The 24,511-nt window shown below is 38.1% G+C and overlaps 1 protein-coding gene across 1 annotated transcript in view; it reads left to right on the top strand.

The window, feature by feature from the left end:
- NHSL1 (NHS like 1) overlaps positions 1-24,511 on the top strand; it is a 158,866-nt gene that overhangs the window by 106,738 nt on the left and 27,617 nt on the right. Inside the window, exons 2-3 of the mRNA XM_029285884.1 lie at positions 10,400-10,552; positions 21,596-21,723. Of these exons, the coding sequence (XP_029141717.1) occupies positions 10,400-10,552; positions 21,596-21,723 (281 nt within the window). The remainder of the gene's footprint in view (positions 1-10,399; positions 10,553-21,595; positions 21,724-24,511) is intronic.

The raw sequence follows: 24,511 nt of genomic DNA, 5'->3' as shown, positions 1-24,511 counted from the left end.
TGAGCAGATGGTAACCCATAGCATTATATTTAAATAATTAAGCAAATTCAGAGGTGGCATTGAGCTATCAATGGGTAACCAGAAGCAGAACTGACTTGTTGCTATTCAAACTTGGAGGAATTTATTGCGCTGAAAAATAAAGGCTTTTGTGCAGCACTTTTTTCTATTGCTTCAAAGATATAGTGCATTATTTATTAACATTTTTAGTTCACAGAGTATATTTCCCGTGTCTTCGTAGAAGGAGCTATGTAAAAACAATATTTTTTCAGCAAATTTGAAAATTAATGTGTACTACTAGGATGCCTATGTATGTCATACTTGTTTTGTCTAAATTAATTTCTCCAAAATAATTTTGAGTGCTATTTAAAATTCTGAAATTTGTCTTTCTGTTTTATATTTTTTGCAAAAACAATCACTGCCTATAGTCGCTTTATGAGGGAGATGGGTGGTCTCCAAATCTGATACCTAAATAAATAATATAAATAAATATCATTCCCTTTTTTGGATATATACTGGTGATATGGAACGATAGACATTAAGGAATTCAGGACTTCGATTCTTTGTGGTTCAGATGTTCTGAATGTAGATAGAGGAGCATCAAGGTTTTTTGTATAGACATATGATAAGCTTACAGTCTAGAGCTCCTATTGGTTGAGATTTCCTAAGGGGATTGCTAATTTATTTGTATTGATTGTAATATTGACTGTTTACACTTTAATCTCATTTTTTTCTTTTAAGGTCATGTCTTCCTTGACCTTACAATAGATTACAGAAGAAATATATGTAGCTGTTCTGTCTGCTGATGACCTGCACACTAATTTGTTGGCTATATTATGAAATATTAAAATATTTTGTGCATATTTTATACTTTTTAAATGTTGGTGATTTGTGAAATTATTTGTTGTAACGTTTACAGAGCACATTGGAACCAACTTTTAGATTTAAATACAGAATTGAAACTTGTAAAATAGGCCATGAAACCTGGTTTAAGATCCCCGGTTTAATTTATGGCAGTTCCATAATTTATTCTTTGAAATTAAGATTGATTGAATGATGAATGCCTACAAAATAGTCATAGTAAAGTAAAAGTATTGCAACCATGGTTTTGAGATTATATGTCCCATAAGATTGATTGATTGATGAATGCCTACAAAACAGTCATAGTATAGTAAAAGTATTGCAACCATGGTTTTGAGATTATATGTCCCATAAGATTGATTGATGAATGCCTACAAAACAGTCATAGTATAGTAAAAGTAAAAATATTGTAACCATGGTTTTGAGATTATATGTCCCATAATTCCTGAATTTGGCATGCAGGGTTTGGTTTATGCAAGCTATAATTATGACTCCTGAGGCATAAGTTTACATATCAGCATCACAGATCTCAAAATAATTCTATGGAACTATGAGTATTTTACTAATTTTTTATACATTTCGCAAGCAATGCATTTAATTCTGGTATTTTGTGTGTGTCATTTAGGTGAGGATGGGTATGAGATCTTTGACATATCACTTTCAGGGATATGCTGTTCTACATAGAGTTACATGGTGAATGTCGGACTAAATTATTTCTATCCTTTTTCATACTACAGAAGTTCTGGCAAAGAAAATTGCTATTTTTATTCCTCAGTGTTTTCTCCCCATACTTTTCCTTTGTTTCATCAATGTGAATTGGCCATACAGAAGATCCTCAGAAATACTAGTACAGTGATGGCGAACCTTTTAGAGACCGAGTGCCCAAACTGCAACCCAAAACCCACTTGTGCATCGTCGAGTGCCGGGTGGATGTGGCCCATTGGGTGGGCATGGCTGCGGTGGTAATGGCAGACTTGGTGGGACTAAAAAGTTCAATCAATCAATTCCAACTTTGCAAGATCTTTTTTTCCCCGCGAGAAGTTGAAATTGACTGATTGAACCTTTGGGGGGGGCACATGGTGGCAGAGGCCTAAAGCGAAAAGGTTTTATAAAAGCCAGCTGAAGGCCTAGGACTGAGGCGATGGCGCATGTGCCCACAGAGAGGGCTCTGAGTGCCGCCTCTGGCACCCGTGCCATAGGTTCGCCACCACTGTACTAGTATCTTACTTTCTTATTAATAATATAATTACTATACTATACTATGCTACGCTACGCTACGCTACACTATACTAATCTTATTCTGGTGTGCTTGTGTTTGTAGTCCACTACACTAATCTTATTCTGGTGTGCTTGTGTTTGTAGTCTGTGGTGGTATAGAAAATGAATCATAGTAATCAAGGATACTAAATTAAAACCCCTGTTCAGAAAGTTTTATTATTTATGGTAAAATAAGATCATTATAAGCAGTTCTCCTTTTACTTTTTTGGCCTCTCATCATAATCCAATTTATTGTCAATCTACCAATCTCTTTCTCAGGATTTTTGATTTGCCAAAGAAGCTGCCATGAATTTCTGCTAAGCAGGTTTCTACTTTATACAGTAATCTTCTTCGCAAAGATGTTTTATGTATGGCTCTTGCTTTGTGTTCTATGTTGCACAGATTGTTGGGCTTTTGTTTTTGTTTTTAAGTGTGACTTACTTTCTGATTCTTCTCCAGATCCCCAGTTTAATTAATTATTACTTCTTAGGAGCCAAAGCAGTAGTATTAAGATGCATGAAGGCTGAGGCAGCCTAGTTGAAAGAGACTATTGTGAGTAGAGTTCAGTTCATGATGGGAGAGGTTGCTTCTTGGGGGAGGTTTTGTGACAAGAACTCACTTTTGTTCTGAGGGATAATGCTAGGGGATGGCTAAGTCTAGATGGCTTGAAAAGAAAAGGAAAAAAAGTCTCATAACTTATAAATTATTTATCATTAGTTCTTGTAGAAGTATTTGATAAGCCACTGCAGTAAAATGGTTGATTGGATTAATAGTATGAATATCAGTGTGTGTGGGTGGGGGGGAATTTAGTGATTTTTTCATATTTTGTTTGTTTCCTTCTTAGATATTTATTATGAGATCTAATTGGAATGGATAGGTATTGTTTCTTAATGTTTCTCTTTGAGTAGGCCGTATAGTATACTACATGAGAAAGAAGATTCAGTGCTTTAAAATGAAGCCTTAAAAAGATTTACTTTTTGCTCTATCTGCTTATATGGGAAAGCAACCAATATGTGGCAACCAAAATATATCTTTTTTGTGGAGCTCATTTGGCAATGCTTGTAGCTTAGTGTATTTGTCATCATAGATGGGACATATGTTTGCTCTGCCAAAACACTGGTTTAACACTCTATACGTATAACAAATGCATTAAATAGAAAAAGTATTAAATAGAAAAGTATTCTTAGGAGACAAGACATGTTACTCTGTGGTTGCTACTGTTTAACGAAGCCACTGCCACCATAGTGTAGCTCACCAGAGCTTATGCCTTTTAATAAAATGCATTAGTTTGAATAACTGCTACCAGATTTATTCTAATTGTACTGTGAAATAATTTTCCTTTAAAGCCCTTAACATTTATGTATTATATTTTAACATGCCCAAACGTTATTCAAAACTTTACACAAATCTCGATTAGCCGGCATTACTTTTTATTAATTAAGTTTATATTATACCCATCTTTCAAAGAATTACCAATCATCAAAATAAATTCTGTTTCTTTCTGTATAGTAGATTGCATTGGGAAATAATAGTAATAAAGTTGGAAGGGACCTTGGAGGTCATCGAGTCCAACCCCCTGCTCAGGATGGACAGATGGTTGTCCAGTCTCTTCTTAAAAAGTGGATCTCATGGTTGAGTGAAAATTGAATCTTCCCTGTCCTTCCATCATACAGAATACAGGTAGTCCTTGACTTACTAGCACAATTGGGGCCAGAATTTCCAACATAAACCATTGTGGTAATAAGTTGAGTTGGACCCAATTTTATTCTGGTACATGTTGAAGCAAGTTCTACAGTAAGAGAAGTTCTTTCTTGGAGGTAATTAATCAGGGAACATGCCTGTCTACCCATTTACATTGCTGTGGTGAAACAAAGTTGGTTGCATATGCTATCCCAAAGCTTTGAGTCTATCTAGCCTCTCTTAGAAAAGACTGATGGCCCCTGCTGTTGGTGTTTCTTTGGGGAAATGAGAATTCCTTTCAGTGTCAAGCTAAGACATTGCTTGGTCTTTCTTTGAAAGGGCAGCCTGACTTCTTGAGCCCCTCAGCATTGTGCTACAGGCATGCCCTGCTGAGCACATTAATAGCATGCTTAGCATTGTTCTCTGCAAAAATTGTGAATTGCTGCAAGGAGAGGAAAGGGATTATGCTTTCATTTAAAAAAATCCTTCACTTAACCAATATCGTTTTAAGATATTTTAGATAGAAACTAAACCTAAGTGGGAATTGTAAGTCTAAGTTAGTTTTAACCAATCCTGTTGAGTGAGTCAATGAGTGAATGAATGGAAAGATAAACTGTACAGCGGTGTTTACTATATAGACTCATATAAAGCAGAAATGGGTAGATAAATGTAACACTGGAGAGCAGAACGATTGAAAGGAAAATCATTTTAGAAGCAGCCCAAAAGATCAAAATATACAGATGGAGGGAAAGGCACTTTATGATTTACACAAAAGATTAGGGTTGCCAGGTCTGCTTCCAAAAAATAGCGGAGAAGCGGGGGGGGGGGGGGTTAAGTAGTAAAAAAAGTAGACTGTACAGCTTTAGATTACGTACCATTTCATCATAAAGCTTTTGAATAAAAAAAAATGTCCACTATTTTGTGAAAAAAAAATAGTGAACATAATGTGAAAAAAGTGGACTGTCCACTCAAATAGTGGACACCTGGCAACCCTACAAAAGATGGGTCTATAGGGACTTTATAGCAGTGCTGGAATCATGCTGATTATAAAGACAGTCCTTGATAGGAAAAGAAAAAAGATGGGTTTAGAAAAAAAAACTAAGTATCTCACTGTCCCAGACAGTACACAAAAAAAATCATATTTACAATAGGCTAGGATGAGAAAAGTCCTGCCCATTAAAGCATCTACCTCATGTTCTGTCTTGTAAAGGATTTTGAAGATCCCATTAAAGTAATGCCAGGGGGGAACGATGTACATTTATTGTACTCATCTTTATAAAGTACAGTCTGCAGGGGAAGGAAGAACTCTTGGTTTCCTAAGAGAAGTGGGGAGGGGAGAGAAAGGGGGAGAAATCTATGAATGAGCATTGAAGCAGAAATCTCCATCTTGCTTCCATGCAAACATGAACAAAGATTGGCTGCCCTCACCCCCCCCCCCTTCTCCTCACATTGTAACTGGCTGTTGCAGGCACAGCATTATGTTTCCGATGGAGGCTTTCAGGTTCAAGGGCTGTTAATGGTTTCTAATTGGTAGGATGTTCACTGCAACGTGGAGCTTGCTTTTAAAGAAGAAATGAGGAAAAGAAGGGTGGCATAAGGACGAACAAAGTTAGCAGAAATTGTAAGAACTGCTAGGGAAGCACTGGAATTTAGTTTCGGCATGATACCTCTCACCCTCTATGGAATCCTGGAGTGAGCGAGGCATTTCCTACTGAAATGGGGGTGCTTATCAATACAAAGCTCAAAGCCTTAATACAGTTTTTCAAGAAAAAGAGTAAGTAGGCATTTTTAAAAAAATCTGTTTAGACTTTTGGCAGAGGCATTACAAAACCGTTACATAACCTGCTCTTATTTCTCCAACTGTACATAGTAGCATTGTTTAGTTTACTGAGCTTTGATATTGTGTGGAGGCAGCTTATTAAACAGTGCCCTAAGCACCTGCCCTAGCTTTTGTTGAGCTTGTGAAGTTTGGAATTGCCGCTTGCTCATTTTCTTTTGTGTGCCTGAATTGCCATGGAGAAAGGAGAAACGCTTTTTGATGCAATAGTAATCTTGAAAGAAACTTGATACAGGCAAGAGTTGATTGTATAGAGATGTTTAACCAGCTGAAATCTTTTATAGTCCTTATAGCACCGTGCTCATGCAAAACTACTGCAGGATCCCTTTGCTTGGTTTTGTTACTTTCTCCAAACTTGTCATAGGTATATTTCAAGGGTTTCAGTCTAACCCGATGCTCAAGCAGCCCTTATTTAAGATCACAGATTGTTTTAACCGGCTAGTAGTTATGCATAAATATATATTTTAACAAAGGTACTCTGCATTTAACTCGAAAGGAAACTTGGTGGCAATAATCCTGCTCTCAGCATTTGTGTGGCAAGTCTAATTTAATTCTGTATTCAGCATCTGTGACTTTCTCTCCCACTGGTTTTCTCCCTCACAGTTGTTTCATCCATTCTTCATTATAGGTAGAGATTGAAAGTGATTGAAGTGTCAGGTAGATGGGCTCATCTTTCTGTTCATTATTTGGGGAGGTGGGGGTGGGTTTTCTTCAGCAAGGCTAAAGAAGGCAGCCAAGCATTGTGTCAGCATGATCTACCTGGCTGCATGAGATGGTCCTGGTAATATATGGTGTAATAAATGAGGATGACCTTAGAATTCCTCAAGCAGATCTTGCTGACTCCCATTAGTAAGATGTGCATGAAGAACTCTTAAGGGCAAACCGGTGGTATTTATAGGTTTGCCAAAATACTGTAGCCACGCTGAAAGGGAAGACTTTTTTGGTCAGGTCATTTATCACGGTTGGTTATTGTGGTGAAAAAAAATCCAGACAGGTTTCCCACTAATTGTGTTATTATTTACCTACATAACTTCTCAGCATATATTCCATTGTACAGATAGTCCTCAACTTACGACCACAACTGTATTGCTAAGTCAGACATTTATTAGGTGAGTTTGGCTCCATTTCACGCCCTTTCTTGCCACAGTTGTTAAATAAATCATTGCAGTTAAGTTAGTAACATGGTTGTTAAGCAAATCTGGCTTCACCATTGATTTTGCTTGTCAAAAGGTCACAAAAGATGATCACATGACCCCGGGATACTGCAACTGTCATAAATATGAACCAGTTGCCATGCATGCCGAATTTTGATCACATGACCATGGGGATGCTGCAACGGTCATAAATGTGAAAAATTGTCCTAAGTCACTTTTTCCAACACCCTGGTAAATTTGAACAATCACTAAATGAACTGTTGTAAGTCAAGAACTACCTGTAGTTATATAATAGTTTGTGTTTTGTTAATAAAGTCCAATAAAACAGCGGTCTCCAACCTTTCCAGGCTCACGGACTGGAGCGAAGGAAAGTAGCTTCAAAATTGGTGCACGCGCTCACGACACCACGCACACTGGGACGGTACCCCTGTTCATGCATGTAGCATGTGCTGGTGCCATGTGCATGCACAAACGGCCATATACCCACCCGGCGGCTAATGGCCCATTCAAGCATGCGCAAATGAGCCACACAATCCACCCAGGCTAGCGGCGCATGTGCAAAAAGGGCACAGATACCAACCCCATGCTAGCGTCTCTGTTCATGCGCATGTGCATGCGCAAATGGGGCTGCAGACGCTAGCATGAGTGGGGGGAAAGCATGCCCACACGTGTGCACATCGGCCAGCCATTTCCACAGCCCGCTGGCCAAGAGCCCGCAGCCTGGGACTGGGCCACGGCCCATAAGTTGGGGACCCCTGCAATAAAAGACGGCTGCTCAGTTTTGAATGTGCCTTTTAAGAGGAATACCATCCAACATTTGGTCAAGTGAATCAACCCCTTTCTGATTTTGAGGGGATTAGTGATTTTTAACACTTTATAAAATTTTATTCACTTATTTGAAGGCACACACACACATACAAACACACAACACACACGCACACGCACACACGCCATGGAGACAAGGAATTCCAGAACTCATCTTATATGAAGCCCATATGAAGGCAGAATTCTGTCTATTCATTATTGTATTTACAAAGAAAATGTAATATTTGCAAATCATTACATAAGCAGTATCCTTATGCAAGTAGTCCTTGACTTATGACCACCGCTGTAGCCAGAATTTCCATTGCTAAGCAAATCAGTTTATTTAGTGCCCAATTTTACGATCTTTTTGGAATGATTATTAACCAAATCACTGCAGTTGTTAAGTGAATCATGCAGTCATTAAGCAAATCAGGTTTCCTCCGTTGACTTTGCCTGTTGCAAGCTGCCTGAGAAGATTGCAAGTAGTGATCATGACCCCACAGCTTGCTGCAACCCTCATAAAGGCATGCCTGTTGCCAGGCTCCCCAATTTTTATGACATGACTGTGCGGAATCTGTGACAGTCATAAGTGCAGTGAATAATGATAAACCATTCTTTTAAGTACTGTTGTAACTTGGAATGGTCACTAGACAAATGGTTGTAAATCAAGGATCATCTGTGGTTTCTTATTTGATCTTATTTGATCATACTATCCCTTTCCACAAGCGCTTTATGTAATCCATCTCCGTTGGCAATGTTCTGTTTCTGTAGCAAGCTGTAGAATAGATGGAAATATCATTTGCGCTGTGTTTTCCTGGTCTACCTGGCAATCATATGGGCTGAGTTCTAGCAACTATGGACTGTCCAGAACTTTTTTTTGGGGGGGGGGAGAAGGGAGGAGGGTAGAGATAAATTAACTAAGTATTGAGATATAGAAAAGGATGGAACTGCTTTGGAGCTGCTCCCAATCCATTCTCCTGAAGTTTTTGTCCCCTTTTCTTCATCTGCCTGTTCCAACTAGAAAAATGTCTGCCTCTCCACTCCAATTCGGTATTGGGAAAATTAATCATTGAAGTATTTCTGTCTTAAATCTTGCCAGAAGAAATTGGTAAGGATCCAACAGCCTTTCACAGCACAGAAGCCCTTACATTTAGAACTGCCCCACTAGCATCTTCCAGAGGGAAGTGCAAATGTTTCCAGCACACTTGAGCAGTGTGGGAACAGATTATCTGGAGGATTTAATTATCTATTTAATTCTCTGTCTGCTTGCTGTGTTCAATATTGGAAACACCGCTATGTGTCTCACACTTTTAGGAGGTTGTTGAGATGAGGCAGGCAAACGTCTAACTCAAAGGAGATTTTAACTTGGGAAACTCTCGTGGAAGTTTCATTTAGACCTCAAACAAGCTGTTCTTTATAGACCTTTTAAGGCAGGCTAAAGTTTTTTTCCTGCCTGTTTTAAAGTTACATTCATCTGCCCTTGGAATATGTTATTCTTTTGAATCATTTTGTAATTATTTAATTACATTTATAAACACTTAATCCTTAGGGAGCTTGCAGTTTACAATATAAAACACCAAAGAAACTGTGTACAATAAAAGCACACAAATAAACACTTTACAAACCAATAAAAGTGTAGAATAAAATGAAATTAATAGCCAAATTATAACCAAAGATAGAATCAATCCAAAATGCCCTCTGGAAGTTTTAAGCAAATTGTAGAAGTCAGACAAAGTGGGATCCAATAGAAAGGTATCTCACGTTTGGAAGACCCAGTTCTGAAGTTATTTGTGCAAGCATTTTCATTTCTTTAGTGAAGAAAGGGTGGGACTAAATAAATAATTGAGGGTTCCTTTTAAACCGCTCAAGGCTGGTTTTTAATCCTAAAGTTCTATCTAAATGGCTTGGGTCCCAAGAGATTCCTTCTGCTTCTGTGTTTTTGTCCTCTGAAGTTGACTTGTCTACTCCTTTCATGAATTTATGTAAATGAGACGTTTATGTAAATGAGGGCCTGGGTCAGAGCCTTCTTTCTGTTTGTGGAATTCTTTGGTCAGAAAGAACAATTCTGAACACTCTCCTCTAATATTTTAGCAAGCTATTCCAGAAGTTTTTTACATCTGTCCTTAGTTACGTCTTCCTTTCCCAGGGAAGCAAATGACTATACATGCACAAATATGCAGAGACAATCGCTAAATGCTAAGACTTCCAGAGATGCTGGCTACTTCAATACTTTGCTTGCACTAATACATTTTGCTACATATCCTTTTAAATCACAACCCTACTCCATTAGAGTTGTACAACACTAACACATATCCCTGAGGTCAGACGGAGCCTTGCTGTACTATGTTAAGTCCTGGGTCTTCCAAAGGGTCTTTGGGAAATTATTTGAGTCTTTGTTTCATTTTTGAAGTGTGTTATTGCTTGCTGCTGATTGTGCTGATGTTGTGTTTTGTTGTATATTATTATATTGTGTTCATTTTTTTTAAAGAAAACTATATCGGGAAGTTATAAGATACTCTGTCACCTTCAGTTGGAGTCTCATATTAGCTGCCATAAATAAACCCATAAGGGAATAAAAAATAAAATATTTTTTAAAACATTATGTGAATACTTTATGCTGTTTTTTGAACTATTGGGCTACTGTGTTGTAGCAAACCTCATAAATTCCTTTCTACATACATAAAAAAGCAATCAAAATGGTTGTTATTACTCCTTTCATTTCTCTGACTTTATCAAGTGATTTCATTCTTTTAACTTTTAGTGTTTGACACAGCGTTAAATTTACCTTTGTCTTTCTGCTCTTTTACAGCTGTCTCCAATCTAGATGAAGAGAGTAGATGGACAGTTCATTATACTGCGCCCTGGCATCAGCAGGAGAATGTCTTCTTACCATCCACCAGGCCGCCCTGCGTAGAGGAGCTGCATCGTCAAGCCAAATTGAATCTGAAGTCCGTATTGAGAGGTAGGAACTTTACAAAGACATGTTCACTCAACAAGATCACAGCTACCACCTTTTGTTTCCTTAAGGGATCACTTATCTTTTCAAAGTTCTTAATTTTTCTTAAGTTTTTCCAGTTTCCAGTTTTTCCAAAATTCATTCACAAACTCATTTAATTTCACTAATGTGTTTGGGGAACTAAATAGGTTTGTTCTCCAGTACAGGAGATGGAGAATCCACCAATGGGTTTTCTCTGTCTGCCATTGGTGGATTCTCCATCTCCGTACTGAGAAAAGGCGTTCAGGTAAGACAACACCCCGATTCTCCATCTCCGTACTGAGAAAAGGTGTTCAGGTAAGACAATGCCCCTTCTGTCACTTTGAAGCCTATTGTAAAATGTTGCCTTTAATCCCTCTCCAAAATCTAGGAAATGAGAATTCCCGGTCTTAGAACAACCAGTAGAGAAAGAATTTAGAATATAGAAAAGGCACAAATTGCTTAGAAACTCTTATGACAAATGACCAGTTCAGATTAGTTCGTTTCTAGCCTAATATTTATTAAATTATTTTGACACAGAATAAAGAAGAATGGTAGTCTCTGAGACACCCTAAAAGTAAGCGGATGGTCTGAAATATAAGCTGATAGCTGAAAATCTGTGTTCTCAGTGAACTATTTTCATTTTTGCATGTTTGGATGGTATTGTGGCATTTTTTTTAAAAAAAAAAAATCTCGTTGTTACTTTGAAGTTCCTTTTTTTAAAAAAAAATAGCTGATATCTTGGGTAGAGTTTGTTTTGTACATGAATATTGAAAGCATGAAGTTAGAATATCAGGAACTACTGTTTGAAAAATTCATTGCAGGCAAAGTTGTTTGAATAATGTAATTAATTGTTTAATGTAAAAGTAGAAGTTAGTAACCAAATAACAAATATTTAATATAAAAACATTAACCCTCTTGCTTCCAGAAGTATTTGATGATAAGGTTTTTAATTTGTTTTAGTGCTCAATATTAAATGACATATGATTTTGTAGAGTAGATTTTAGCTGGAAAAACTGCTGCCCTAATCTCAGTATGGAAAATGTATTCCTAAGTGAAAATCTCTGTGCTCTGTAATTTCTCACCTCACATGATAAGAGTTGGTTTCAAAAGTGGTCGACAAGAATAGAAATGTTCAAACATTTGCTGCTTCGAGTGAGTGCAGCAGAATGTGAAAATATGTTGTTCTTCAACTGTGGTCAGAAAAATGGAATGCTTCCACACAGAGTTTTAACACTACAGTGAAAAGGTATTGTGTGATAGTAGTAGTAGTAGTAGTAGTAGTAGTAGTAGTAGTAGTAGTAGTAGTAATATGTGCCTTTGGTGCAATCCCAAAACAACTGGAGCACCACTTGAACACCATTGGCATTGACAAATTTGCCATCGGTCAATTGCAAAAGGCGGCCTTACTGGGAACAGCTTCCATCCTGCGACGATATCTGTAACACCATCAAACATCCAGATCTGCCCATCCCAGGTCCTTGGTAAGGACTCGGTAGGTAGACAAAAATGCCAAACCCAGTCTGAACATTTGGCTGACTGTGGGATGATCTAATAATAATAATAATAGTAATAATAATAATAACAAATAAAAAAATATTGGTGCGGAAATAGGATAGTTAAAAATGAGGGCACAACAATATCTGAACCTTCATAAAACGTTGTAAATGTGGCAGGACAATAATGCAATAAAAGCTTTACCTGAACTAGGTTGATGAGCTATTCTAAGAAAAGATTTAGTTTCCAGTTATGAATGTATTTTTGAAGGTAAGTGACAAAATCACACTGTCCTATTTTGAAAGGGAAGAACAGGTATTTGTATTGTTTAATTCTCTTTACTGCTATTTATTATATTTAGAGAAAAGCATTTAATGTATCTGGAGATCAGAAGGTTGTAGATTGCATCCATATTACAGAAACAGACCGTATGGGTATTTCCCTCTTGTTTCTCTTTTGCACTTATGCCTGCATATCAAAGACTCCTCTAAAGGGTTCCCATTTTTTTAGAACTTCCAGGTGGAAATAATCAGAAGATTCTGTTCTGAGGCTGGATGCTATTCCTTACGCAGAAAGATATTCTAAGAGTCTACAAACCAGAATGAACATTTGGTGTCTTCATGGACACAATTGTTAAGTTTTCTTAGAAATGATTTATAAAAGTTCTTCCAGGATGCTTTTTCAAATCTGAATTTACTACTTAAAATTCTGGAATTATCTGGTCAACTTCCTTCTCATATGATCCTGGGATCAGGCAAGGTCAGTTAGAAGCTTCTAACTGTTAATTTTTATAACTAACTATGGAATATATGTGTTTATACTAGAACAGTGGTGGCGAACCTATGGCACGGGTGCCAGAGGCGGCACTCAGAGCCCTCTCTGTGGGCACGCACGCCGTCGCCCCAGTCCTAGGCCTTCAGCTGGGTTTTATAAAACCTTTTCGCTTTAGGCCTCTGCCGCCGTGTGCAAAAAAAAAAAAAAAGGTTCAATCAATCAGTCAATTTCAACTTCTTGCGGGGGAAAAAAAGATCTTGCAAAGTTGGAATTGATTGATTGAACTTTTTAGTCCCACCCAGTCTGCCGTTACCACCACAGCCACACCCGCCCAATGGGCCACACCCATCCAATGGGCCACACCCACCCGGCACCTGACGATGCATAAGTGGGTTTTGGGTTGCAGTTTGGGCACTCGGTCTCTAAAAGGTTCGCCATCACTGTACTAGAAGTATCAAATTATTTTTGTCTATAAAAATGTACTGTTTTCTATTCCTAATTCAAGCACAGCTTGAATTTTATTTCCCTATTGAAGGAAATTGAAGACAAGCTACTCTAATGCAGTAAACAAAAGATAAAAGTAGTATAATTGAAAAATATTGCTCTGTGCTGATAATTCAAGTTGAAAATAAAATTCATGCCTACAATTAAATACTTCCCTTTTTTTATTCTCCCAACCAGAGAATTTCAAGCGAAGTGCCTGGAAAATAACAATTGGCATGAGTAGAAAACCCATAATGGGGGGGGGGCACAAAACCGAAAACAGTATTTTGCAAATGGTATTTGTTAACAAGCTGTCACTAGGGAGTGCTCAATGTGATCCTGTCCATTTGTCTTTGAGTAATTTAGATATCTACACTATGCATTTATGGATAATAAGGAGTGATTGCCTCAGTCATGCCCACTTACCTCTACATTGTGAAAATAAATGTAGTGAATTGTTGTTTGCCTATACGTAATGTGTGAACATGCTTCACAACATTTATTGCTTAGAACATAACATGAATAATCAATACTTAGTTTTCTCTGGATGATATTTGGCAAGTCAGTACTTATTAAGGAACTTAAATTATTATTAACTTTGAAACAAAGCTTTTGCTCCAGCAGTGAGCCCTCATTGTAATCTACTGTAGGTATCATGCCTAATAAAAAAACATATCTTGTTCCTAAACCTTCCTCTTTATCTCTGCAAATCCGTACCCATCTGTTGCTCTGTTTCCTTCTCTGATCAGGTGACAAATTTATGACGATAGTTGCATTCAGTGTTCTTTCTCTGCCTGCCCTTGTGCTAGGCCAGGATTTGAAGAATTCAGCCAATGATTTTAGTGCTTTCTTGGAATGCTGAAGATGCAAGCCCTGTCTCGACTTTATGCTTGTTAGCTTAAAGTGTTTTATTTGATTGATTTCTATGGCTCTTCATCTCAAATACTTTACTTGGCGTAGCTAATGATAATAAAAAGTAAATAAAAAAATACATATGCAAAAAATTAAAACACAGCAGCCTGGGGGGAAAAAATCACAAAATAGTCATTATCATTTAAAACAGCCATAATGTTAATTCTTCCACCATAATTAGTTGCACTGATAAACTTCCATTCATGCAGTGAACGTCATATGTCTTAGTGAGGCTTCCAGATACACTCCACAATATGCCCCAATTCGCTGAAAGAGATTTCAGGGGGTTGCAAATACAATGATTCTGTTTCTATCCCATTACATCTTCTTCTGAAGATTATAACTGAGTACAACTCGTTGTCCCCAAAGTGGGAATCTTCTCGTGATGGTCATATGAACCAGGAAAATGACCAGAGAACGAATAAGCCAACCTTCATCTCGAAAAGTGCATATTAATTTGGAATCTATATAAATACTTTGCTGCAGGGAATGTGTATATTCCAGTCTGTGTTTGAGGGAAGACTGCAATTTGTTATGCTGACCCCTAAGGCTAATGACAAAATGGGTTCTTGAAGGGTTGAGAGCAGGATATCTGAATGTTATTTTGTGCCTTTAATATGTGTTGGTTTTGGGGGGGGAAACAGTTATGTTTGTATATGCCTACATAGTGCCTTTGTACCAAGCTATTGAGAATTAAGCAGTTATAACCATTATGCAGTATGTCATTGTCAAAAATGTAAAAATCGACCAGTCTTTTGTTTTGCCAATTTGCTTTGGGAACACATTTGTTCAAATTCCTGTCTCAGTTAAAAAAAAGAAGAAGCTTTTTTTTCCCTCCCAAAACTGCAGTGAAATATACTGTGGATATAGTTCATGAACCTGCTTTATATTCCAGGCTGGGATATGTTTTTCAGCAACAGCCCAAGTGCTGCTGTTAGCATTAAAAAAACAAAAACTAAGCTTGATACGAAACAGTCCTTATGGCATCTCATTTCTGCTACTGATAGCCTTTTTTTTTAAGTCTACAGAAATGGGTCCTGTTCCACTTGATGCAAACTTCATTGCTGAGGTTTGCCATATTTAGACTGTTAGACAGAAATAGATCCTTATCAGAATCAAGAGTTTGCTTTTAAAAGCCCTCTTGTGATCCAGATAGCTGTTGCAATTATATTAACCATCAGCTGCTTTGTGCTACTGTACCCATTGTTAGTGGATTTTAAATCCCTTTTGCAAACATTTGTATTAATTTTCAGCTGTTCCTATAAAACAGAAGTATAAGCTTTGATTTGAGAGGCTTTCTGATAACGCAGTTCATGTGCAACAATGGTTTAGCAGAGCATCCTGACTTGTTTCTTTTCTTTTCTTTTTTTGTGTGACATAAATCTGCATTAATGAACTAATTGGAAAATGTTGAAGAGATTAGTGTTGACTTGGAGAACATCCAGAGTGTCTAATCCAAAGCTGAAGAAAAGGTTTATGCCTGGTGTAAAAGCTATCTCCTCATATGAGGGCTCAATCAATCAATCAATCAATCAATCAATCAATCAATCAGTTTATTACAGACATATGGCCAGAAACAATAAAATATCCAATTGTAGGTTACTTACATACCTACATATATAAAAATGCAGTGAGCATGATCTAATGATGAATAAGAACACTCAATGATTTTCAATAACTACTAATATGTCACCAACATTCCCTTTGGGGGGGAAAGCTTGTTGGAAAGATGGTCAGTCTTTAATTCTGAAACAGACTAATTCATAATTAGCCAGCTTCATGTGTTCATTGCCTGTATTGTAATGGTAAAAATGCATATCTGTATATAAGCAGAGGAGAAATATATGTCATTAGCTACCTTTCCTAGAGGAATATCTGTACATTTTAATGGATGGGTCCAAAATGTGAGACATATTGCAAGGCCACTTGTTCCCCTCTTTCTGGTACTTTCCTCCCTTTTCTGCTTTGCTCAGTGGAAAGCAGTTGACGAACAGGAAATTACTTTTAACAGCGGGCTAAACCCTTAACTTGAGGAAACGTTGGCAGATGGCAGCACGTAAGTGTTCATGGAAAATCTTGAAAAACCTAAGCAAGGTTGAGATGTAGATGGGATATCATGAAGAACTGAAATCTCAGCACTGTGAAGTACGAGAATTTGAAAAACAAATACTCTGAGGGGAGGGAAGGCATGGCAAATCACTGCCATATTACTACCAAGAAAACAACATTGATTTGTCATTGCCACTAGGGCAGAGGTCCCTAATCTTTTGGGCACCAGGGACCAGTTACGTGGAGAGAGGTTTTTCCGCAGACCGGAGGGGGCATGGTTTTGTGTGCTGCCTGCATCCTGTGGATGGAGCTTTCCTTGTTTGTGCGGACTGGTTGCTGGCATGCCATGGCCTGGTACCAAGGTCCAAGACTGGGGATTGGGGACCCCTGCACTAGGGGACTTACTGATTTACTTGAATATATTTTTACAAAGAACTCAAGTAGTCCATTCTACTACAAAGAATTCTCTTGGTTTAATCATTTGGCTTTTAAGAAGTTTATTTTTATTCTATTGTAAAAAAAAAATTAAAATGATCACATGTACTTCAGCACTAATTGATCAATTGCTTGTGCTCAGATTACTAAAAAAAAGTGCTCTCTATAGATTTGATGGAGAATTCCTAAATATAAGGGCTATTTAAAAAAAAATACTGTAAATAATCCAGAAGGCAGGAGTCCTGTACCTCTGGACTCTATTTTGCTAGAGGAAATAATGAGCTCTGTAGTGCATTTTATGCTTTCTGCAGTACCTGCTGTTGGAAGCGTTCCATGTGTGAGAAGAGAAATAGCTTCTTCCTCAAAAACATGATATTTGAAGTAATGTAAAACGAAGCTTTTTTGACTAGTTGCTTTGCTATTAAAACGGCATGGAAAATAGACAACCAGAATTAAAAGAAAATATTATCAGAATCGTATTCAGTGACAAAAACAGCATAAAAATGTTATGAAGAGTCAGGGGATTGAGTTTGTGATTTACACTGTGGTTTTTGCTACTACAGCAAAAGTTCTCAATGTTGTATAAGTGTAGTACCGCTTATACCGTAGCTACATGGAAACTTGGGGTATTGCATTATGATATATAAACTGTGTAACCACATTTTCAAGGCTTGATCACATAGTCTTCTCCCACCCAGCTAAAAGGAAAATGACTAACTTTTTCTACTTTATTTATTTATATTTATATGGTTATCATCTCAACATCATGACTCTGGGTGGCTACGAGGAATTAAACATCAGAATCAGAATAGAACTGGAAGGGACCTTGGAGGTCTTCTAGTTCAGCCCCCTGCTCAAGCAGGAGACCCTATATCAGTGATAGCGAACCTTTTAGAGACCGAGTGCCCAAAAACTGGCCCCACCCCACTCAACCCCCCTGCTTGCCCCCATCCCCTGCCCCGCCTGCCCACAGGACCACTCACCACCTCCAGGGCCCGCCGCAGATCGCCCAGGCAGCCCAAGCAGTGCTATGGCGGTCACGCCCTCTGCCTGCACCCTGCAGCATCAACTGCATGATGGGGTGTGAGGGCAGAGTCTTGTCTACGCTGCCTGGCTGCCATGTTCTTGGCTGCGCTGCTCCGTGTGGGCTCAAGGGCGAGTCTCCTTCAGGGGGGCTGCTGGAGAGGAGGGGTTGTGGGGGGAGGCAAGGCTGGAGCAACGGCATGTGTGCCCATAAAGAGGGCTCCGAGTGCCGGCTCTGGCACCCGTGCCATAGGTTTGCCACCACTGCCCTATATCATTTCAGGCAAGTGGCTGTCCAATCTTTTCTTTAAAAAACTCAAGTGAAAGCAAACTGTTCCACTGGTTAATTGTCCTCACTGTTAATAAGTTTCCCCTTAATTCCAGGTTGCTTCTCTCCTTGATTAGTTTCCATCCATTTTTTCTTGTCTTGCCTTCTGGGGCTCTGGAAAATAAATTGAACATCACAATGTTACAACAACATCACAGTATCACAATACATTCTATAAGCTATATGAACATCCCACATAATTTCAGATGCATATGAATGGGGGGGGATGAATACTTTGGCTGATGTGCTTGCTACATATATTGAGGCTTCCTAGTCTACATGCAAAACCACACTTCAGCATTTTGCTAAGTGAACAAACCTTCTTTGAAATAGACTGAATTGGGACAAACAATAATTACAGCAGGAAAAAAAATATAAGCAAGGTGTTTTTTTAAAAAAAACAGCTTTTACAGTTCTATAGGTGGCTTTCAGAACTGCATAATCTTCATAATCTATGTAATAAAAGATTCTGCCAATCTATTCTTTGCTGTTTGCAATATGCTCTTTGTTAACAAAGGCAGGCTCCATTTGCTAGAAGTTTTGAGTTTCCTGCATTATTTAAGTGAGATAAGTAACTATGTAACATGATGAATTCAGGAGATGATGAGAAAACAATCAGGCTTGTTATCTGACATAGTCCTGCACCTTTAATTTAATTGCAAAGCTTGCCGTTCTACTCTGTTCAGAACATTGCAATTAACATCTTTCTCAGATGGAATTCAGTTGCTGGTCTCGGTCAAAACAGTTTTATGTTTCAAGGAATTGACTTACACCATATTTGAGTTTGCTTTTCTTTAAATCATGCTTGCTTGGCTGCTTTTGTGAAAGAATACAGAAACCAGATAAGAGTTCATGAATAAACTGAGATTTAAAAAAACCCCAAATTTGATTGGGTTGGGGTACGTGTGTGTGTTGAGAGAGAAAGAAAGAAAAATTATTTTCTTGTTTTTAATCATCGATAGGTATTATGTGGGAACTAGGAGCTATTTTTGTGCCATAAGTTCTTCCCCTTAATAAGTTTTTAATAAGATGTTGCAACACATGTACATGAACAAAAAGTGCAAATCCTGCATTGTGACAAAGTTAGCAAATACCTCTATATTTATTTCACTTCTGTATCAACAATGTAGCTCTGATAACTTTTAATCAAACGCAGTAGGAGAAGTTTCTACTTCATTTGAATGATCCCATGTATCTTTAAAGAGCTAAGTGATTTCATGTTCATAGTCAGCTTAAATTTCATCTAAAGTCAGGCACTGTGCGTTTTGTAATAAAAATTTAAACTAGGATAAAAGCATAGTTTCCTCTCTTGGCTTGTTAATTAACTGACAGAACAATTAACCAATGGAACAACCTGCCTCCAGATGCTGTGAATGCTCCAACACTGGAAGTCTTTAAGAAGAGATTGGACAGCCATTTGTCTGAAATGGTATAGGCCAGGGTTTCCTGCCTGAGCAGGGGGTTGGACATCATCATCATTATTATTATTATTATTATTATTATTATTATTATTATTGTTGTTGTTGTTGTTGTTGTTGTTGTAACTAAAAGCAAAACAATCCACAACAATCCCAGATTTCAGAGATTATAAAATTTGGATTACTGTATTGAAAATTTGTGGCAGTGTGATTGCCTCTGTAGGCCATCTGCTGGTAAACCCAATAGGCTTCATTGTACAATTGGATGGTTATTACATATTATCACATAATGCTATAATTTTAATACTGCAGTACAGATATTTTATTTGGGTGTGGCCCTACATTGGACTGATACAATATTTTTTCTTCAACACAGATGACTCTATGCACCTATATATATGAATGAACATACCAAAATACAAAACATTGTATAAAGCTTTGTGGCTCTTATTATAGAACTGAAGAAACTTCTTGGATGAGAAGTTAAATGTTTTTAAAGAAAAAAACCAAGAAAGTCTAGTTGCCTTTTGGAAAAAGCACCTATGAGCTGAATGATTAAGAATCTCCATAAACATTTGGATCATATTATAGTGATAAAATTAATTTTGCAGACTTTGAAAAATGTTGGTTGTCACCTGCCCCTTTCCAATATCTGGAAAGGTGAAATAAGTAGTTGGATTGGGCAAATTAGCATGTTCATCCAAATCTTGATGGTTTTATTTTCCCATATGTTCCAGCGTCTGTTATTCTTAGCAATATTTCTCTGAATATCAGTTAAGAAAGGTACTAATTGAAAATTAATTATATAAATGAAGAGATTTTATCCAGATTAAATGTAAACAAGTTGTTGTTAGAATGTTTATGGAAAGATAATTCAATTTTACTCAGCTTCTTTATCTCAGCAATTCCTGTATATTCTGAAAAATATTTGTTAGAATGTATTATTATTATTATTATATACATAACTCATTTGATTTTATTCACTTCTGTTTATCCTGACTGTGAGGCCCAAAAGGGCAGTATGGCTGCATCTGGACATTGTCACCCATTTTGCACTCTCCAGGGAGCATGTGTAGCTTAAGGAATGCTATAGATCAGTGGTTCTCAACTTTTTTAATGCCGCGACCCCCAACCGGTCGTAAGTCGAGGACTAAACCGGTCGTAAGTCGAGGACTACCCAACCGGTCGTAAGTCGAGGACTACCCAACCGGTCGTAAGTTGAGGACTTTCCCTGCCCGGGAGCACCATGCATGCGTGGTTCCGCCCCCTGCGCCGGCCGAGGCGTAGCTGGCAAGCGGCAGAGACGGAGCAGGCCGACCACCAGCTGGCCCAGCTCAAGGGAGGTAAGGCACCCGCCGGAAAAGGAAAAAATGGCAGACAGCCTTGCTTGGCGACCCCCGTGAAATAGTTGATCGACCCCAAATGGGGTCGCGACCCATAGGTTGAGAACCGCTGCTATAGATGCAAGTAACCATTGCAATGCGAGAGGCGATTGCCTGGATAGCTGAATTGGACATCGTTATGATTATTATGTGGCCTACCTATATATGTTTACTTCTCTTCTGTCGTGTTCTCATCATACACTAAATAAATAATAATATACACAACAATGTGAACTCACAGCTGCCAGTTCTTTAGCTGGTGTTGGCCTTCATATACACTGAGTTCTTCCCAAGAACCTAAGATGTTGTAATGCATTAGCATATATATGTGTGAATCCAAGCAGTCTGGCCTTTTGTAATTGACATATGGAACTATTATTATCAGTGAGCAGATTTTCTAAGTGCCATCTGAGGGGTTTTTTTTTTTGGTATGGCACCATCACAGCCAGTTTATGGACTGGGACCACCACACCATAAACTTTCAACTTTGGTTTTCAGATTTTGATACTTTGTGATCTTCTTCAATTCTTTGCCTCCTATTCTTCTATCCTTTGACATTGCCACATCAGTTAGCCACACTTTCTTCTCTTTTCAACCATTAAAGACGAGAAAACTAGTTACAGATGAATAAGTCCTCCTTGGAAATATTTGTACTTCTTGTTTGAAATGTTTGTGTAAATCAACAACAGTTAATGGTATCCTTTTCTTATATATCCTCCACCACTTACAGAATGTGACAAACTTCGGAGAGATGGCTGTAGAAGTTCTCAATACTATTCTCAGGGTCCAACATTTTCATCTTCATCCCCCACAATCTATGGAAGTTACCAAGATGATTATGAAGAAATTGAACAGAAGGTGAGACAGCAGGCTCTTGAAAAGATAATGAAAAATATTGCAGAAATTTTTATAAGTTAAATAAACGCACAAGATATATATATTATGTTCCAGATTTGAAAATGATAACTCAGCTTTTAAAATGTTCTGTTCCAAAAGGATCTTGTTTCAGTTCTGCAGAATAGTTTTATTTGCAAAAATAAATAAATAAATTACTGTGCAAACACTCAGGTACAAAAGCTCTGATTTAAAAACTGGCTAGGTTAGGTTTTGCTGCTTTTATGAACAAGTAGAAAGAATTATTGTTCTCTTGTAAATACCCTGACTTTGTAGTGTTCACATTGTCCCATAGAACGTACCATAAATGACAGGACCACTCCTTTATTGGCTTTCCCTTGTTTGCACTTTGATATGTAGGGTGTGAACATAAAGTGATTGTCTTCTTTATTCTATTGTTTGAATTATTTATGCCACAATGAATTGATAGCATCATATCTTAGTAATACCTGTCCCTTATGCCAGAGGCGTAGCGTGGGGGGTGCAGGGGGGGCCGGCCGCACCGGGCGCAACATCGGGGGGGGCGCTCGCACTCGCAGCTCTCTGCCCCTGCCTGGCTCACTCACTCTCTGCAGTGCTGGCTGTGCGAATCCGAGCCGAGCCGCCGGGGCGCCAACGCCGCCCACTGTGGAGGGGGGGTGCCTTGCCCCGGGTGCTGACAACCCACGCTACGCCACTGCCTTATGCAGCCTTTAATTAATTAGTTCATTTGTCATGTGCTCCCAAATAGGCATGACTTCTCTAAAAAAAAAAAATCTAATGAATAAAAATATATTTTGATATGTTTCTTAAAGAAATAGTAAAAAAAGAAGCTACTCAGAGGGAAGGAATTCTAGAGTATTGGTGTCATCATGCAATATTGTATATTATATCTATAATATATATAGAGAGAAACATATAAGACACATATAAACAACAGCAGGAAGAATTAAAGAACATTAAAAAGGTAAAAAATATTTGACACTTTTTCAAAGGTGAAACAATTTGAATTATAAGGATGTTCTTCCTATATTGATGAGGAGGCATCTCCTCTAAATTTTATTTATTTATTTATTAAATGTATTGGCTGCCCAACTTACTGCAGGATAACTCTGGGTGGCTTACAATCTGTCTGAATCTTTCACGTAACTAAGCAAGCTCATATATTGATACCAAATTGAAGAGTAACATCAACACTTTGTACTGACTTTGTTGAACAGTGATCAGTGCAGACAATTCACGATCAAAATAATGTAGTCCAATGGGATACATCAGTCAGCAATATGGCTGCTACATGTTGCAAATGAGACATTTACAGTTGTTCCCAAATCAGGTTGACTTATGCAGTAAATATAATTATGCCAGTCCTGCAGTTAAAACTACTATCAGCTGAAGTTCTGGAGACTTCAGTGGGCCATGAAGGAGTCTCTAACTACAGACAGCTTTTTCAGGAAGAATGAATTATTCTCCAGAATATGCTATATCCAAACTAGTCTTCATCTTGATTGATACTATATATAATCCTTGTTTAGCAACCACAACTGGGACTGGAAGCTTGGAAGCTGTGATTGTGCTTCTATAATCTTACTTCAGCTTCCTTTGCTTTAAAGACCTATGAAGGTTATAAATGCAAGGGTTGGCCAAAAGTTACATTTTCTTCCCCATCATAACTGAGAATGGCCGTTAAACAAGACAGATGCTAAACATGGACTACCTGTGCACCCTTTTTAATAGATTCTCATCTTGATTACCCTCATTCATTTCAATTAAGTGTATGACAAAATAGATGTTTTTGCCATTTTCCTAAATGTTGGGAAAGTGGGAATTCAGGGGAGTGAATTCAATCTGGTATGCAGAACTCTCTGCTGCATACCAGATTGATAAACTTGTGGCAATGAGTGCATCTTCAAAAGGGCCTTATTGAAGTACCCAGTCAGGTTAATAAAAGTTGGTCCCTTAGATCAGACATGTCAAACTCGTGACGTCATGTGACGTCACGCAATGTACTGGAGCTTTTTTGCCGTTGCTGGCAATGGGGTGGGCGCGGTTCCGGTATGATGAAACCGGCCCGCGGGCCAGCAGTTTGACACCCCTGCCTTAGATAATCAGACCTACCTTTGAAAGTAACCTTATACTGTATCTGATAGACAGTTGTCAGCTCATGCAGCTTCTCAATCTAGCTACAGCATTTTGCATTAGCAGCAATTTCTGGTCATTTTTCAAAGATAGCCTCATCAGAGCACATTGCAGTAGTCAGGCAGAATTATAACCAAGTACAAATAAGAGTTGCCAAGTACAATATGCTCAAGAAGAACTAAAGGTGATGCATTAGCTATAGTTGTGCAAATATACATGTTCTCAACCACTGATAATTGTCAAGCATTATTGCAGTGGGAGTTTGATCCTGAACAGATGTTACCTTTGGCTGAGATGTGTTGTCTTTGTTGTTCATATGATAAGCTACTTGTTTCTGGAAGATAAGGTTTCTAGTTACCCATATGTGAGAAGCACTTAGAGATCTCAGTGAAGAAAAAGACTGATTATCTGTTGCTAGGGATCTGGAAGACATCATCTGTGCATCCACACAACCCACCCACCTTCCCCTTTCTAGTGAGTATTTTGGATAAATTCTGGTGCTTCTTTTACCCTCTGTATTGTCTCGGGAAAGTAGAAGAGAAACCTCAAGCATGAACAGCAAAGCTTCTTTCCTGCCAAAGTATTTTTCACTTTTGGAAAATTCCCAAGAAAGACTGTGTGAATGCACATATGACCA

Source organism: Protobothrops mucrosquamatus, unplaced genomic scaffold, assembly GCF_001527695.2.
Source record: "Protobothrops mucrosquamatus isolate PMUCROS unplaced genomic scaffold, P.Mucros_1.0 scaffold2417, whole genome shotgun sequence".
In the NCBI taxonomy this organism is placed as follows: domain Eukaryota; kingdom Metazoa; phylum Chordata; class Lepidosauria; order Squamata; family Viperidae; genus Protobothrops; species Protobothrops mucrosquamatus.
This window is presented reverse-complemented; position numbering and strand designations above follow the sequence as displayed.